The sequence below is a fragment of the Dromaius novaehollandiae genome, chromosome 1 (assembly GCF_036370855.1).
Source record: "Dromaius novaehollandiae isolate bDroNov1 chromosome 1, bDroNov1.hap1, whole genome shotgun sequence".
Classification (NCBI taxonomy): Eukaryota; Metazoa; Chordata; class Aves; order Casuariiformes; family Dromaiidae; genus Dromaius; species Dromaius novaehollandiae.
Window position 1 is genome coordinate 203,097,252 of NC_088098.1, and position 16,698 is coordinate 203,113,949.

Here is a 16,698-nt window from a genome sequence, read left to right on the forward strand (position 1 = left end):
CCAGACACTTTAAACAGACTGGATGAACACAAGACATCTTCAGAGCTCCCCCTACCTTCATTGACTGTACATCCTCTGTCTGACCTTCTGCTTGCACTAAGATGATTGGATTGGCCACCTTCCCTCTGTCTCCCCATTTCCCCACCGAAAACGTGGGGAACCTAAAATAGAGGCACATCTGCTCACAAGTGAAGGACCCTTGGAGCCTTTCCATTATCTTCTAAATGGGAGCTGGATTAGGTTCGCTGTCAGTTTTGGGGAACATGAAAGGGATAAAGAACCATGAATTACGCATAGCAGAATTGCACCCTACTGGTTCCTTAAGACATGCAAGATGTTTCAGTTCCATTGTCTCCTCACGTGCTCTCGGAGAAGACGTTTCATGCAGCCGGAGGCATTCCTGTGAGTGTGGTGGGAACCACCCGATCCTCCTGATGTGCAGCACTGTATGGACATTCCTCTTCCACCAGCAAGGTGGTGGCTCATGTTGTTAAAAGGTCCAGCAGCATGTTGTAAGTTTGAGACTCTGGCTAAGACTTCACAAAATGCCTTAAGAAATAAACCGAGTAGGTAAGGATTTATTAGAGAAATGCTATAGCCTGACTGTTTTTTCTATGACTTCACTTGATTATTTTCACTGTAGCTAATGGAGGGGAAAAGAGTATTAAAACAGCAATCTGATCACAATCCTCTCGCATACCTTTGGTTTAGACTTAAACTCTTCTGGGCAGTAATACAATCTTTCAGTAGCAGACCCGATTTAACGAGGGTCTGAATTAATAGGAGTTAACTTTTTCGTAGAAAGTTTTGGGCAGTGCTTGGCACGACAGAACAGCCCGTGGATTTTTTCCCGGGGACGAGCGCGTTTTGCTAACTTCTTCGGAGACTGTCACTCCCGCAGTGTGCTTTGACGAGTTCTGCTCATTTTAAGCGATCCGACCCGCCGGGCGCGCTCCAGCCCCGCGGATGCCCGCGGCCGCACCAGGCGCGGGGCGAGGGGCAGCCGCGCGGCGGGGGGGCGCGCACGGCCGCGGGGCCCCGCTCCGCGCGGGCGGCGGCGGCTCCCTGCCCCCCCCCGCCGGCCGCGCCGCCTCCCCGCCGGCCCCGGGCCGCCCCCTTCCCCGGGCCGCCTCCCCCCCCGCGCCCCAGACCCCGGCGGCGGCTCGTGCCGAGCGGAGCGGCGCGGCGCGGCGCGGCGCGGGGGCGGCGCGAGGCGGCGGCGCGGGCGGCACCCGGGCGCGGAGCTGCGGCGCGGCTGCGGCAGCCCCCGCCGGCGCCTGCCGCCAGGGGAGGGGGCGGAGGTGGCCGTGCCCGGGGCTTCTCACCTTGCAAAGTTTGGCCGCCCCTAGACACGCAGCAGAAAGTGCAGCGTGCAGGAAGTTTGGGGGAAGCTCGGGGAGTAACTCGGGAGCTCTCGCTGCAGTTCGGGTGTTTTTTTTCTTTTTCCTTTTTTTTTTTTTTCATGCACACAACTCCCCCAAGCAAACAAGCAGCCCACAACAAACAAAACAAGTCAGGGGGGAGAGAAAGCGAGAGAGGGGAGCATCGACGCTGGAGAGAGCCGGGTTTCCTTGCAGAGACGCGGTCCCATCCACAGCGGATCCCAATGCAACTGCTCATCCTCCTCCTCCTGTACGCTGTAGTCTGCGCGAACTTTTGCAGCCGTCAGGGCACCACTGCCCCTGCCCAGAGCGGATCTATAAAAGCCCTGCGATCCTCTAATCTCAGGCGAGATGGTAAGTGTCGCTCTGCCTCTCCTTTGCGCTCAAGAATGGGTTTGCGGAGAACCCCCCCCCCCGGCCGGGCGCGCTCCCCGCCCGCGCCCCGAGGGCGCGCTCCCCCTTCCCGGGCCGGGCGCGCAGGAGGCCGGCGGGGGTCGCCCCGGGCCGGGGGGGCCGGCGGGGGCGGCAGCGGAGCGTGCGGCCAGGTGGAGGGCGGTGCGGGCGGGGGGCAGCGCTGCCCGGCGGCTGCCGCTGCGGCGGGCGAGGGGGCAGCGGCCCCCGACAGCTCGCGGCCACTCGGAGGAGGCTGCCTGGGGCCGGGCGGTGCCGGGGGGCACCGCTGACAGCGGGACAACGCGGAGCGGGGCCCGCAGCCCGAGCCGCCGGGACGGGAGGGGACGGGAGGGGATGGCGGGCTCGGCGGCCCGTTGGGCGCGGGGCAGCTGCGCGCGGCCCCGGGGGGGGGGGGGGGAGGCGGGCGCGAGGCGCGCGGGCGGCGGCCGTTGGGCCTCGGGGCGCCCCTGAGGGGGCGGCGGCTGCATCGCGCCTCTCCCGCCTCCCGCGGCCCTGTCGGCCCCCCCTCCCGCCGCTGGGGCTGCCTGCCCTTGTGCCCCCGCCACGGAGCCGGGCGCTCCGCGAGTACCTGGCGGGAGGAGGGGCCGCGGGTAGCCGTGGCGTCCCCAGGGGCGAGCCCGCGCCTGGTGGCAGCGGTGCTGAGGGCAGTGGGGTGCCGCGGGGCGGCGAGGGCCGGGGGTCAGGCACCGTCCGCACGGTGAAAATAGTGATTTCAGGCTCGGTGCCCCAACGCTGGCCCGCTTCCCCCGCGAGCGGCCGCCGGAGGATGCTCACCTCGAAGCTCGCGCGCCTCCGAGGGACACAAGTGCCTCAAGTGCGGGATCGGCGTGGCCGCATGTTGCGGCCCAGTGATGGATGAACATGGAGGCTGCCTAAAAGTAACACCGCTGAAGTGATTCGCTTTCGAATCCACTTGTTCATGGTTAAAGATAAAGCCAAGTCTGTTGGCATGGGAAGGGTGATGACCCTCTGGTGTGGAAACAGCCTATTACGTTCAAACTTTGCGTAAGAGGTCCTGCTTTGGCACGTTGCACTGTAACTTCTTGCGGAGGGAAATGCAACATGTTCTCCCTGAAAATGAACAGAGTTAAGTTTGGCCTTAAAGTCTCCCAGTTGCCAGAATTTATGTTTTTTTATAAACCCTTTTTAAAAATCCAATCACTTGAACTGAGACATTTCCAAGATTGCACTCTGCATTTGCCAGTGTTTATTTTTCAGTGTGTATACAATGTGTGTAATGGGTATATAGTTAATTTAGGAAGATGTTTTTGTTTCAGCTTTGGAGCCACATTAAACTCTGCAATCTTTTGTATGCATTTCCTGGTAACATGAAGGCATGGAGAAGGTGGAGGGATTCTTTCTTAGAGCTGAGATTGTCTGGAAACAACACAGAATTGCGGTTATTTCTGTCCATGAAATCAAACTGAATCTAATACAAAATATATGTGTTTTTAGTAAGTTCATGCATCCATTATTTCTGTTTCATCCTTTGAAACTATTGCATATTTTATCAAGCTTCATGACTTGTTAGCCTGCAGTCTTAAACTTCTCAAGAGCTGAGACTATCTCTGAACTAAGCTAAGAGTTTCCTTCAAAGTCAAGCTCCAAACAAGTTTTTTCATGGAAAACCGCAATGATTTACTTCAAACTTTAAAATATGCTTTACTCTGATCTCCTCTTCAGAATTAATGAAGAAATCAGTAACCCTATAATAGTTTATTACCAGTGTGGTGGGTGAGTGTTTTACTCCACAGAAGAACACTTTCTGTAGCGACGTTGCTTCATATCTTGGAGAGCCCAAGAAGAAGTGGTGTATATGAAATGACTAGTAAATTGCTTTCTTCCCAGTTGTGATTATTTAACTTTATGATTAAGCTTTGTACTTTTAAAACTAGCTTCCACAACTGCTAGTGACTAAACTTTCTGGATACCAGGTGGTCTGGTGCTGTGGTATTTGAAAACAGCAGATGTACATGAGATTGCCTGTTACTTTTGGTAGTAAGTCCCACAACCTACAGACACAACAGAGTGCACCCGCACACAAGTCAGACACCTTTGCAGTCCTCCAGCAGATGTGATCCATGCAACGAGTAGGTCACCCAAACATTTCCGAGGAACCCACATGCAGGACCCCTAGCAAACAAGCAACTGCAGCCTTGCTTTCTCTTTGCACTGGGAGATCCAGGAGGTGCTGTTTCTTTGCAAAGGACAGTGTGTCCTGGTAGTGCTAGTGGAGCTGGGCAGCTGGTCACAACATCTAAAGCAGGTCAGTTCCTGATAGGCGTGATTTTAGTGAAATGGACAGAACCGTTGCTTGAGTCTGTTGACTGAAAGTCTGTATTTTTGCAGCCAAAGGTTATGAGCTGTATTCCAAGTGTTGCATGCCTGTGACTAGCTCACAAGCAAAGTGTTTATAGACTGTAGTTGGCTATAGGCCACTAAAAGTATTTCTGTCTTTTATAATTTTCAATGGTGTTTGTGCCTTGTTTTAGTCTGAGATGCTGATATGGAATAGCATTAAAAACATGTGGATTGCATTGCTGAGTGAGACAAACAGTATTTTTTGCTTTGTAAATATTTGCAGATACAACAATTCGGAATAGGATCTAAGAGCACACAATACACTGGGGGTAATATGTTCCAACAGTGTTTCTCAAAATGCACTGCAAGGATAAAAACTAATTAAATATTAAGTCCTGGGTTGATGATTATGGTTATTATGTTGCGGAATTAAGAGAGATGCTGAAGAGGAAGTCAGGTCTCTCCACCTCTTTAAAAAAATATTGTATCTTGGCAAGTCCAAGACCACCTGCACATTTTATTGTAGAAGAAAACAATCCTTTGGATTCCAGTTTTATGTTACCTCCAAGGAGGATAAATTAGTGATACTGAATACACAGAGTTTTAATATGGAGGCTTGGTTTTGCTTTGTGACAAAACAACTCTTTATACTGTGCAAGATTCAAGATTGTCTTTCTCCTTTAAGCCTGAAAGAGATCAGCCTATTTGTAATTGCACTTAGCTAAGACTAAGGTTGCTCTGGAAAGAAATTTATAGATGAAGGGCAACAGATACAAAAAAGTGCTATTTAATGATTACCAAACCTAACTCGACTGTACTTCCTGCTGAAGATATTAAGAGTATAAATAACCTGCTTACAAGACACATCCTCCAGTCCTAATTGAAGGACAGACGTTGATGACTCGGCTGTCCAGTTCAGCAGTAATCAATTTTTAAAACTGTCCTGTTGCCAACCACATTTATAGCGCGTATAATGGTATTTATTTAAAGTGTTTGTTAATGTCATTATCTGTTAAGTCCTGTGAAGTTCATCGGAATAACGTGCAGAGGGCTTTCCAGATGGTTCCGTCATTCTCTTTGCCTCAGTTTCCCAATCTGCAGTATTGGTAATAGGGCCTAAAAGAAGTCTGATACTTTTTTTCCTGATATTTCGGTTGTCTATGTGTCGTTGTAGATGTCTATGGAGATTAAAAGTGCCAAATAAATAATATTATTTACTGATTGAAACAGCAATTGTTCATCTGTTATTGACAAATTATTTGTATGGATGCTTAGTCTAGATAAGTATGCCTACTCTGCATACTCAGGTTAAGCATCACTCTGCATATTTTAAACTTTAAAATCCAAAGGTTAAAGAAAAGGCAGAATGGAACAGCGAGCATAATGTCAAATCATTTCAGTACGTAAACAATGGAAAGTCATGTCTATTCAGTATATTCTGAAGTTGATTTGAAACCATAACATCAGACTGCTTGAGATAAGATTGTGGTTTTCATTTTGAATCCAAAAAATAAGAATTACCAAACTTTAGTTTGCTTGTGCAGCACCAACATAAAAAGAAAAATTGTGCTTTTATCGTTGTGGGGAAATGGCAATAGCTTTTGGCTCTATGATGGCCTGTGCAAAGGGATGTGTGCCATTAACTCTACCCTTCCCTTTCCTGTGTTGTCCAGTGCCTAAACACAGGGAAAAGCATTTGATGATGTGGGCAGTGTTCTCTCACCAAATGGGTGTTAACTCTCCTCTTGGGAAAAGGCAAGAATGGATCTTTCTCATACCACTTTGAAATGGCTCTTGTACCACTAGTGGTATATGAACCTCAGTTTCGGAATACATTTATTGAGCTCTTCCATAATAGGGTTGCATATATTTTTTAAAGGACTCTGGTAACATGAAACTTTCTCAACTGGAAAATAGCTAAAAGTTATTTGCTTTCATAAGTCTGATTTTTCTGACTTTTTATGACTTTTGTAGAAAATGTATATTCTGGTCTACATCGGATTAAAAAGAAAAGAAAAAACTTAGTAATTTGTCTGTACTGCATTTTTGTCTACAGTTGTTTAACTTTGATGATGTCTCTTACCTGTATAATTAACTCTTTAGACTGAAATAACAAAGGATATTACCTGAGAATTGCAACTCTGACTCAGCAGCAATCAGAATGGTGGAGTTCTTCAAAGGAGCTTTAAAACATGTTTTATCAGGTAGATATGTATCACGTAGTAGAAGCCCCTTCATTTGTAAACTCCCCAGCTAGTGTCTCAACACTTTTAGTTTCTTTTTGTTAAAATATATTCATACAAGACTTAATTAAATCAATTAAATATTAAAAAGCTTACCAGGAAAACTTGATAATTCTGTTGCTTTGATTCTTAGAAACTGAGTAATGCTGAAAATTCTAAAATAATGGAATTTTTTTCACCGTGATCCCAGAGAGATGTTGTGTTTTATAAAACAGCTTGGAATAGGCATAAATATGAAAATTACAGGAAATTATTAGTGTCCTGATTATGCAATAACACTCTTCATATGCTTAGCTTTGAGCATCTATGTAATTCCATTAAAGTCAAGTATTTTAGTTCTGCAGGAGTCTATAATAACAAAGCTCTGAGAGTATACATGGAAGTCTGTCTGGTTAAGCTAATTGTAGCTTACAATGACACAAGAGTACAAGTATTTGCAGAACTTGTCTAATATTCTGTTAAAACAAATATGTAGACATTTAATGTGTAACACAATACATAATAGATAATGTATATTTTATATATCATGCGTTACAGTTTGTTATATATACACATATAAAATACGTAAATCAGAGGCCACAAGGACAGGGGAATGAAAATAGGCACACCATATATAACTGGTTACCAAATTGGCTGTAAAGTCATAAGGAAATTGTACTCAGTGAATATTTTTCGAATACCAAAAAAACCCCAACAGGTGTAATACCACTTTTCAAAGTCCTAGTTGAACAGTGAATTGTAAGACAAGTAGTTGGTCTTAACTATTCCAGGCAGTTAGGATTCTCGTTGCATTCTGTCTTAAGCATTGTAATTTATGGAATCTGATTTGAAAGCAAAAGTTATTTTTAAAGATATTGCTTGCCAACTGTCCAGGTTGCAAGTAGAAGTTCTGAAAGTTGTTTACATGCTATTATATTTTTATTAAGTAAAAAGGAATTTACAGTGAAAAGGATTATCCAAGACAGGAATTCTTTCAACAAAATAATTAACAGATTCACTGTGTTATATTGCTGACACTCTTTCCTTGGACTAAATGTAAATATTACGTGAAAGAAAGAACTCTGCAGAATGTGTATTATTTATGCAGCAAGAAACCCCTTTGGGGAACAGTAAATTAGAAGGATAGGGAACGGCCTTCAGTTCGTAACTCTGATTATAGTATATATACAAAAGGTGTGGCGAAAGTCTCTATTTGTTATGCTCCAGACTTTTCATACGGATAGTTGTGTTTATATTAAAATATATCTGCAGCAAATCATAGGCTGACCCTCTGTAACAGCAAATAAAGTAGCTCTCAGGGCTGGCTCTAAACACAAGAAAAGGAGGCAGTTGCCTAAGACATCAAAGTCCTGAAGGCCGCCAGATGGCCAAGTCCTTGTTGCCTCCACAGCAATAACACATCTGCTGCTGCTGACAGAGGCGTGGGGATACGTGGAATATAGCAGCTGTCACCTTTCCCATCTCTTCCATCCCCCTCTCCATTTTTCTCACTCTCCCCCTTTTGCCCATCCACAGCAGTAGCAGGAACATCAGGCCTGATTCTTCCACATCTCTGTTCCCAGCTGTGTCCCTTCTCTTTGCCCCGGTCCCCCGTTCCTTGTGTAGCAATGTTCGGTTTTGCCTACCTGGCTGAGAGACCTTGAGTTAGCTCTGAGTGTTCATGGTGAGTTCCCAGCCCTAAAGAGGGGCTGCCTGCCCCTACCTGCTGTGGCTCCTGAGGACCTGCGGAGATCTGGCACTAGGTCTTAAGTGCCTAGAAATGGGTCTTAAAAAATAGTATGAGGGCTCTGCGTTGGCATTCTATTCAGTAAGAATTTACCCAATAATGTAGGAAAAGATACTAGTACTCCATTTAATTGGTTGTTTAGAGCTGTATCCAAGAGTTGCCTTCAGAAAACGTGTTGAGCATGTTATGAGTTTGATTACATTATATCACATTTTGGATAAAGAAGGCCACTTATGTTACTGCTTCTGGTGAAGATCCCTTGGCTAAAATATTGGAATAGGTTCGGTTACTTTGCAGTTTGTTTCAGATCAATCTCCTGTTTACAAAGCTAAGGAAACGTCCTGTTTACAGTGTCAAACTGGCTAGATTTTCTTTTGGGAGTATGGGTTTGGCTCTAACATTTTTGGTAGGGAATAAATACTACATGATTTTGAGCTTCCTATTGTACTTGAGTAATCTTCAGTTTCATGCTTCCTTTTTGATCTCTGTCCCATGCTGTGAAGGCCAACATCCCGTATTTTTGCTTTGGCAGTCAGAGCTCTGCGTACTTGGAGATGGTGCAGGACAACACACTTTTACCTTCTGTACAAACTTCCTGCCAATGTATTTTAGCCCTGCTGTGCATTGGGACTTGATGATGCTAAACTCTACAAAAATATTTATTAAACATTAGGTCCATGAAAAACTTGAAAAATAGCAGGCTTGACCTTAGTTGCACTGAAATTAATGACAAAACTTTCATCAGCTCTCACTGCAGCAGGGTCTGGCTCACTGTTTGCATTAATTAATATAAGATTTAAAAAAAGCTTAGGAGTTTAATGATGAGTTTGTTATGCAGGTGAATTTTAGAGTACTCACATTTAAGATAGTGTTTGTGCACTGCAAAAAAAAAAATCCTTTGCACTGTTGATGAAGGGGAAACTGATGTAGCTACACATCTTGTAGCAAAATCACAGAACAGGACCTTATGGGTTCAATAAGTGCGGTTGTTTTTTCTCCTATACTGATAAACTTGTGTGTCATCCACAGGATATCCTACAGGAGACTTCAGCTGCAGTACATTTCTAAACAAAACCTTAAGGAAACCTGTCTGTATTTTTCAGTGTCTTTCATTGTTTCTGTTTGTTTTTTAGTTTAAAGAGGCTCAAAGTGTAATATGTATGGGGTTTTGGTATTGTTTTTTCTTGGATCAGTTGCAGAAGATTTTGTTCATAGTTGAGTGTATTTGTAATCTGATGTGACTTTAAATAAAAGTGGATTGAAGCTAAGGCATCAAGTTACGGACTAGTTAGGGTATATAGATATATAGGCATATAGGTAAATATACAAAATGTTGATTGCCCAAAATACTGTGGTATTTGGAAACCGTTTTTGTACCCTTGTGCCCTTAATTTTACAACTAGAAATTTGCTTGAAAGATAAGCCTTTTGCTTCAGCAAACCTGTGACAGCAGTCTTGCATGAAAACAGTAAGTAGGTGGTAATAATGCTTTTAGATTTAAAGTCATTCTTTGTGGAAATGGACCAACACAGCTCCTTAATCACAATGTCTCAGCAGGGATAAACACTGATAGGAATGATTTCACTAACACATCAAGATGTCAGTAAAAGAGTTTAAAACCTCATCACAGACGCCTATGGAGAATTTGCTGCTTTGAGATAAATAGAAAGGACCAAAGTTACTGTATTCTCACTATTTCTTTTCCTGGATCAGGTTGTAGGCCTGTTCCCTTGCTGCTGCAAATCACATTCACATTGCTATGCTGGATTGCTCATGAGGACCATTTCAGTGATCCTTGTGCCGAAGTGGTGTATCCATGTCAACACAGTGGGATGCTGGTTTGCTTCATTCCGGTCCCTACTGTTTGACCTGGGGTTGCTAATCTCATGTGCTGGGGTATATTGCTATTGCTGCTGGTAGGGTGGCCATGTAGGCATGAGGGAAAGATATTCTTTGTTCCGTCCATCTTCATAAGGTCTGGGGAACATTTTTTTGCCTGGAGAGGCTTGGTGTTATTTTTATTTGTAAGTAATGCTTGTCACCCAGGAGAGCTTAGTGATCTTACCAATCCCCATTATTCGTAAGATCCTGAAAAGTGGGAGATGAAGTTAACCTTACCTCCTGGGAAAGAGATGAAATTCTCCCATCATATGGCTGCTGCCAGTGTATATGTGATCTGCTTTCTATATATTTAGAACTTGCAGACATGTGAGCATCTGAAAGCAGTTCCCTGACCGTGCACATCATATTTACCTGACAGTGCACTCAGGGGTATCATGAGTGGTGCCTTTGGGGAACAAACACCAGCGGGGAAGCCTCATGACAATCTCACCTTTGCAGCGCTCTTGAGTGATTCCAAGGTGTCCTGTGTCTGTCCTTGGACCGGCATGGGAGAGCCACATTTTCATGTTGCAATGCCGTCCCCCTGCATGCAGCCTGCCTCCCAACAGACTTACAGCGATAATTCATTCAGCCACACGACTGTGTGGAAACAAGAGCCACACCAGGAAAGAAACTTGCTCGCCCCACAGAGGAACCTTATGCCATATTCTGGTATAGCTTTGACTACTGATCCAGAACCTGCATCATTCCCAAGTGATACGAAGAGAGGGAGCTGAAGGGGACCAGCATAGGTGTTCAGCCAGCTCTCTCACCAGTCCTCTGCCACTCACAGCACACGTTGTAGGACTTGACACCATTTTTACTCTTGGCAGTAACAGTGTATGGTGATACCTTGTGTTTCACTGCGGGGGCCAAGCCCAGGCAATGTGAACAGTTGGAAGTACCCCCCACAGCACTCATTAGCACATTGGCAAAGGACTAAAGATCCTTACCAGGGTGCAGCGTTCCTTAAAATACTGAGACCTTGGTGTCTGAGTTGTCCCACCTCCTGTCTGCTTTCCTTTTCATAGCTACCATTGTTTTTGCAGCCTAAGAGCTGTGTGAGGGACTGAGGTAAAATAGCAGATGTGGATACCCACTTTGGGCAATAGAGAATCATGCAAAACAGTCATCCTATAGCATGCATAAAAGGCAGAGGTCTTGGCTCTTACATGCTTTTGTGAAAATAACTCCTACGGAGTAGAATTAAAATGGCAATCCATTCTCCAAAGAAGCCCCAGAACAAAGTGTGGAAGGCTACTATCCTGGTTTTTGTTTTGTTGGATGTGCTTTGGATTTGGTTGCATGTAGTGCATAAAGAAATACAGAAAAACAATGAAAAAGAAATAATAATGATATGTTGGCTCAGTTTGTTTTTATCTGATGATTGATTTTAAAGGCTTTTTAATCCCTATGTACAGAATATTTTTTAAGGCTTGCAGTTCCTGCTTTTATTTTTGTACAAGGATCTTGGCTCAAAATTTCCTTCTCCAGCCTTGCTACGACAGTGCTGTTTTCTGATGCTACTCTTTGTGCCATCGTCAACTTTTGCAGGACCTGAAGTCAGGTCAGGTAAATTGCTTTTCCACTTACCTTAGGCAAGCCATTAGTCAGAATACTGACTGTGTAAAGAAGTGTCACCTATTTTTCTTTTCAGAAGAGAGATGGAAGATATTTCTGTATGTGTTTTTGCAGTGAAGTAATTGCAAATTTAAGTACATATTGTTGTATTTTGGACAATCTATTTCTAGCACTTCATTTTCAAAAAGGCCTTCATAGCCGATTGGTCAAACCAGAACAGAAATACTCAGAGGTGCCTATTTCTTTCTGGAGACAGTAGCCAACCTGTGGTAACCTGATAGTGCTTCTGTTTCTCTTCTGTTCACATGGGTAGGAGATAACCGTTTCCTTTGTTTATTTGTTAGAAGTCAATACCATTTGTCTGTCATTTTATTTTTAATGCGGCTAAAGCAAAAAGCCTGTAGTCAAGGGATAAACTGAAACAAACTCCACAGTATTATTACTGCTTTGTTGGTTTGATGGTCTCACCAGTTTTAAATCTATTAAAATTAATGGATAAAATAGATCAGATGCCAGAGTCTGAGCATTTGAATCCAGGCAGTTCTTTAAATTGATTGTGGCAGACATTTTTACCTTATGAAGCAACAGTTGGCAGAGGTTTTCAGAAGGTGTAAATTGGCCTGCTGAAAGAACTGTTGAGAAGAAATCCAAGAAAGTCCCAGTAGGGATGTTACTTTTATAAGAAAGCTACATGCCACATCTCAGATAGACCTTGCTTGTTTATGATGGATACTAGTGAAGAATTCATACCCGTAAGCATTGCTGAATGATTTCGCAAGGAAGGCCCTTTTTTTTTTACTGTAAATATGCATGAATCCTGTCAAAAAGTTGGCAATTTTTGACTTTTCAGTGCTGCCATCTGAGGCTCAGAAAAACAAAACTGAGAATAGACTTGCAATCCTGGAAGCTGAGACTTCTGGTACCTTTCCAGTCACTGCATTTAGTGTATTGAAAATAAAGCACTGCCCTCAAATCTTTAGCCAGATATTTGCCCTTATAGGCAAATTCTAACTGAAAGGAACCAGAAAAAAAGGAAGAAAAAAGATTTTAGCAAGAGGCTTTTTCATATCAGTTCCTGCCAAGAAGAAAAGCATTGCCAGAATATGATATCACCCTGAAACATGTTTTAAAAATGGAATTAAAAGTTACCTTTGGTATGAGATGAAACTGACTACAGTCTTGCTAAATGTACAAAATAAAATAGAAGAACTAAAAATGTTACCTTTCTTTTCGTTGGATTCATTTCTGGATCTTGCGACAACTGTAGATAAAGCAATATTCAGAGATAGTGTCATTTAATTTTTTCAGTGTCTTGTTACAGGATAACTCTCATTTTTTGTCATATAATGCAAGCTCTGACTCTGGGGTTTATAAAATATAATAAACCCCAAAATGTTCTTCTAATGTACTGTTAAGTAGCAAATACAAGCAAGTTTCTTAGCTTCTTTAAAAAATTCCTATCAGCCTTAAATCAATAAGGTGAGAAGTCAGAGCTCCAAAGCTTTGTCCAATTGATACGGGTCTTTGTGCACCATGTCATACCGCTGTATTGAAAACAAGTGCACTGAGCTGGTGATAGTATGGAGGGAAGAGGCAGATGGGAAGGGGTTCGGTGAACTTTTTAGGCTTTTTAGGAACCCAGGAATGTATAGGAAGACTGACCCTAAGGAAATCCTTTCAGGAAAGAAATCTCAATGTAAATATGCACCCAGATTAAAATTTTTTAAATACTAAAAATGTATGTGTTGGAAGAAAATGGCAACCAGTTTTTCTGTGCCTGTTGAAGGACCTGCGGCGTCCATGGGCAGTGGACTCCAGAGGGCCTGGTTACAATTCATTGCAGAAGGAACTGCAGGGCTGGATACAGGTGTAAGAGGAGTAAAAGTCGTGCGAGCTGAGCAGGCACGGTGCCATCCATGTAATGCGTGCCAAAGGGAGGAGGGGGAAGGAGCTCCAGCCCTGCCTTGGTTCCCCAGTTAATCTCCTCAGATGTACAAACACACTGCAGTAGAGAGGACATGGCTGTAAATAATGTTGTCTAAGGCAGAGAGGCTGTAAGAAACTGGATAGTGTGTTTAGGAGCGAGGGGCCTCTGGTTAAGGCTCCTCTGCCCCTTACTGAAGGACGTCATCCATGACCTGCTCCTGAAGACGGAAGGACATCCCTGTATTTCAGGATGTGCTGGATGGCACTCCCTCACGCCTCCTCCTCCCTCTGCCCGAGGAGCTGAGGCCACAGCTTAGTATCGTGTCATCATGCAGTCTTCTGTTATCACCAAATTTGATTTTTTTACAGCTCTTTCATGTGATTCTGCATCTTTTGTTAGGAGAAGCAGAGGCTGTGTTCAGTCTCCTCACTCCTTACTGAGGAGTGTGGGAGTGCCAGTCCGAGGGGACAGTGCGCCTCATGGGAGGCGTATTTTGTCTGTCATTTTGTGTCAACATGTGTGCCATTTTCAGTTCCCATAGAAGACTGACACTGGATATAGATCCTGTCTTCACCTTACCTCCAAGACCTGGAGTGCTGCCACGTTAAATATTGTGTGATTGTGCTCAATTTGTACAAAAGCAATTTATTGCAATTGTGACCTTATTAAAGGTTTCAGCTGCTGTTCACCTCTTATTAATGACTTAGTAAATAAAATGCTAATCTATTTTACAGCTTTTGTGTTGCAAAAGTTCAGGTACTCAGACGGCTTAATTAGCATCTAATTTGCGCTCTGCACTGAGTAGTTCCTCTAATCTGATAATTTTTAGACAACTTTCTTGAGAACAAACTAATTGTAATGAAGCTGTTAATGCCACTGTAGTTGAAGTGAGGTCCATGTTTTCAATATTAACTGGTATTTCTAGTTTCACATGCTAGGGATTTATATTTGATTTTTACTAGAAAAGAAAAGGGATAGAATTGGTTAAGCCATGTATAAAATACTTACTGCCTTTTCTCTTCTCCACTCTGGTGGGCAGAGGAGAAATATTACAGGAAACACAAGAAGCAGTGTCTTTTTGTGTGCTCTTTCCTAAACTGCTCTTTTGTGTGCTGTCTTCTAAATCCGGTAGCCGGGGACCATCCTATATGCAAAGAAACATATGGTTGAGGAGTCTTGAGGGAAAACAGTTTCTGGCATTGTGTTCCATAAATCCATCAGGATCACTCAGTCAGCACTGAGGGAGCAGCTGATACCATCTCATTTTAAGCACCTAAATTATGAGTTCTTCTTTTATGAGCTGTTTTACCCTCTGGTGGTGACTGTCTCTCCCTGTGGTTATTTTGGCAACCTCTAAAGTAAGATGTAAAGAGTTTACCTCATCCAGCCTCTGTTGTCCTTCCCTTAGAGAAGGACCCCTGTTACCTTGGTGGAATGGCCTGTGATGCTGCCACTGGTAAGGGAGGTACATGGAGGTCTTAGGGCTTCTTTGGAGGCATTTCTGGTTTCCAAGACTCCCACACAGATCTAGTTGTGGACCTTGTCATGTGATCTTCCCCTTCTCTCCCCCATCCTGTTTTCCTAAGGGAGAGAATGGATGGTGTTTCCTGGCCTGTGTGCTTTTGTGTGTGGGTAGCAGTTATTTTATCTGTGGAATGGTAATAAAATGTCATGCAATATTACTTCATTCTAGCATTGCACACTTTCACAGATTTCTTCCTACAGAAAAATATTCTGTGCTTTCACAGACCATTCTAAAGATGATATGCAGCCTGGATGCTGTAACATTTGTGTTTCATTCCTCAGGCTCTTCCTACCAGAATAATTCCAGAGTAATCATTTTCTTTTTGCCTCTGTTTTGAAAAGAATCTCTGCTATGGAGCAAATAAATACTGATTTCACTGATGTAAGAGAAACCTCTTACATCACTATAGCTAGGATTTCTCTCAAAAGGTGCAAAGTATTATATATTTATTTATTTTTATTTATGTATTTTACATATATTTATTTAATTCCACTATCCCTGCCTGCTATGCTTGGGATCTAAGCTGATGCTCATTTCCGAGTATTTGAGACCTAAATCCAAATTTGGATGTCCAGAGGGTACAGTTTTTGTTTAGAGGCCCTGCAGCCTCCTATATTATCACTTTACAAAACATTTGATTGCTCTAACAGACATCAGAAAAGCTGGTTGTTATTTTTTGCCTCTACAGTTGTGGAGTTGTCTGGACATAAAACTTTTATGCTACAGTAATAAATGTGTTGTTTTCAGCTGTAACCATGTGATGGTAACCAAGATGTGAGCAAACTGTAATACATTGAAAGCTATAATAGCTAGTATTGGATAGCTGCAAAATGCTATTTGATTGAGCTCTAAAATTCTACTACTTTAAATATCACTGCTTTCCTAATTATATATGGAGCTAAAAGATATGTTTTTCTCCTGAGGTCAGCTCAAGTTTTATAACCATATCACAGTACGACGTACTTCATTAAATACCTATATTTTCAGTGTTTACAGTGGACTGAATGCTGGTTTTAGCATTTTTTTTTCAATAGCTAAGTCTTAAATTGCTACTGTAGAGAAACTTGGCTTTCATTATTTTTGTTTTCAATTTAGCTGGCAGGTGCAGAGTGAATAGTTTTTTTCATTTTGGTTAGAATTGAGAAATCAATTTGGACATTAAAAAAAATACAGCTACAGAAAAGCTTGTCTCCTTCAGTCCATAAGTAAAATACAAGAAAAGACAGGAAGCACTGAATGTAGAAGCTTTAAATGTGTGAAATCAGCATTGCAGAGAAAAGCACCCAAAATACAGATGGGAACATACCTGCATAGATGCTCTCAAAAGGATCTTAATTTTCACTTAATTTTATTTTTGGGCCTATGAACCACTTTGGAAATATGGCCCCTATTGTGTGAATAGGAGCAGTGAGAGTTCATTAATAGATAGCATTTCCCTTATTTACTAAAAGAGACTTACATGCAAAATATCTTATGATACTTCTTCTTGAGGTGTTTTCAGCACATTAAGATAATTTTATTTAACTAAGATCTATTTAAAATGCGGGCATTTGCATGTTTTAATTGAATTCTGATTTCTATCCAAATGCAGCATGATGCAAATCACAGTCAAAATGATCATCTTCATTATTATAAATATGTTTTCTGACATTTTAAAAAGCATAAAATTCAGAATGTGCAATATATATATGGTGAGACAAAGTAGCTTAAAGTATTAT

At 42.9% G+C, this 16,698-nt stretch overlaps 1 protein-coding gene and 1 long non-coding RNA gene across 4 annotated transcripts in view; one reads left to right on the forward strand and one right to left on the reverse strand.

Moving 5' to 3' along the window:
* The window catches only part of LOC112987435 (uncharacterized), a 46,307-nt gene extending 43,618 nt beyond the window's left edge, over positions 1–2,689 (reverse strand). The window contains exon 1 of the long non-coding RNA XR_003260271.2: positions 2,571–2,689. This is a non-coding gene — a long non-coding RNA (uncharacterized LOC112987435). The remainder of the gene's footprint in view (positions 1–2,570) is intronic.
* The window catches only part of PDGFD (platelet derived growth factor D), a 149,827-nt gene continuing 134,277 nt past the window's right edge, over positions 1,149–16,698 (forward strand). For 2 of the 3 annotated variants that reach the window (XM_026107344.2, XM_026107343.2), the window contains exon 1: positions 1,149–1,736. In XM_026107344.2, the coding sequence (XP_025963129.1) occupies positions 1,463–1,736 (274 nt within the window). In that variant the 5' untranslated portion in view covers positions 1,149–1,462. The remainder of the gene's footprint in view (positions 1,737–16,698) is intronic. The other variant, XM_026107342.2, reaches the window with a different exon arrangement.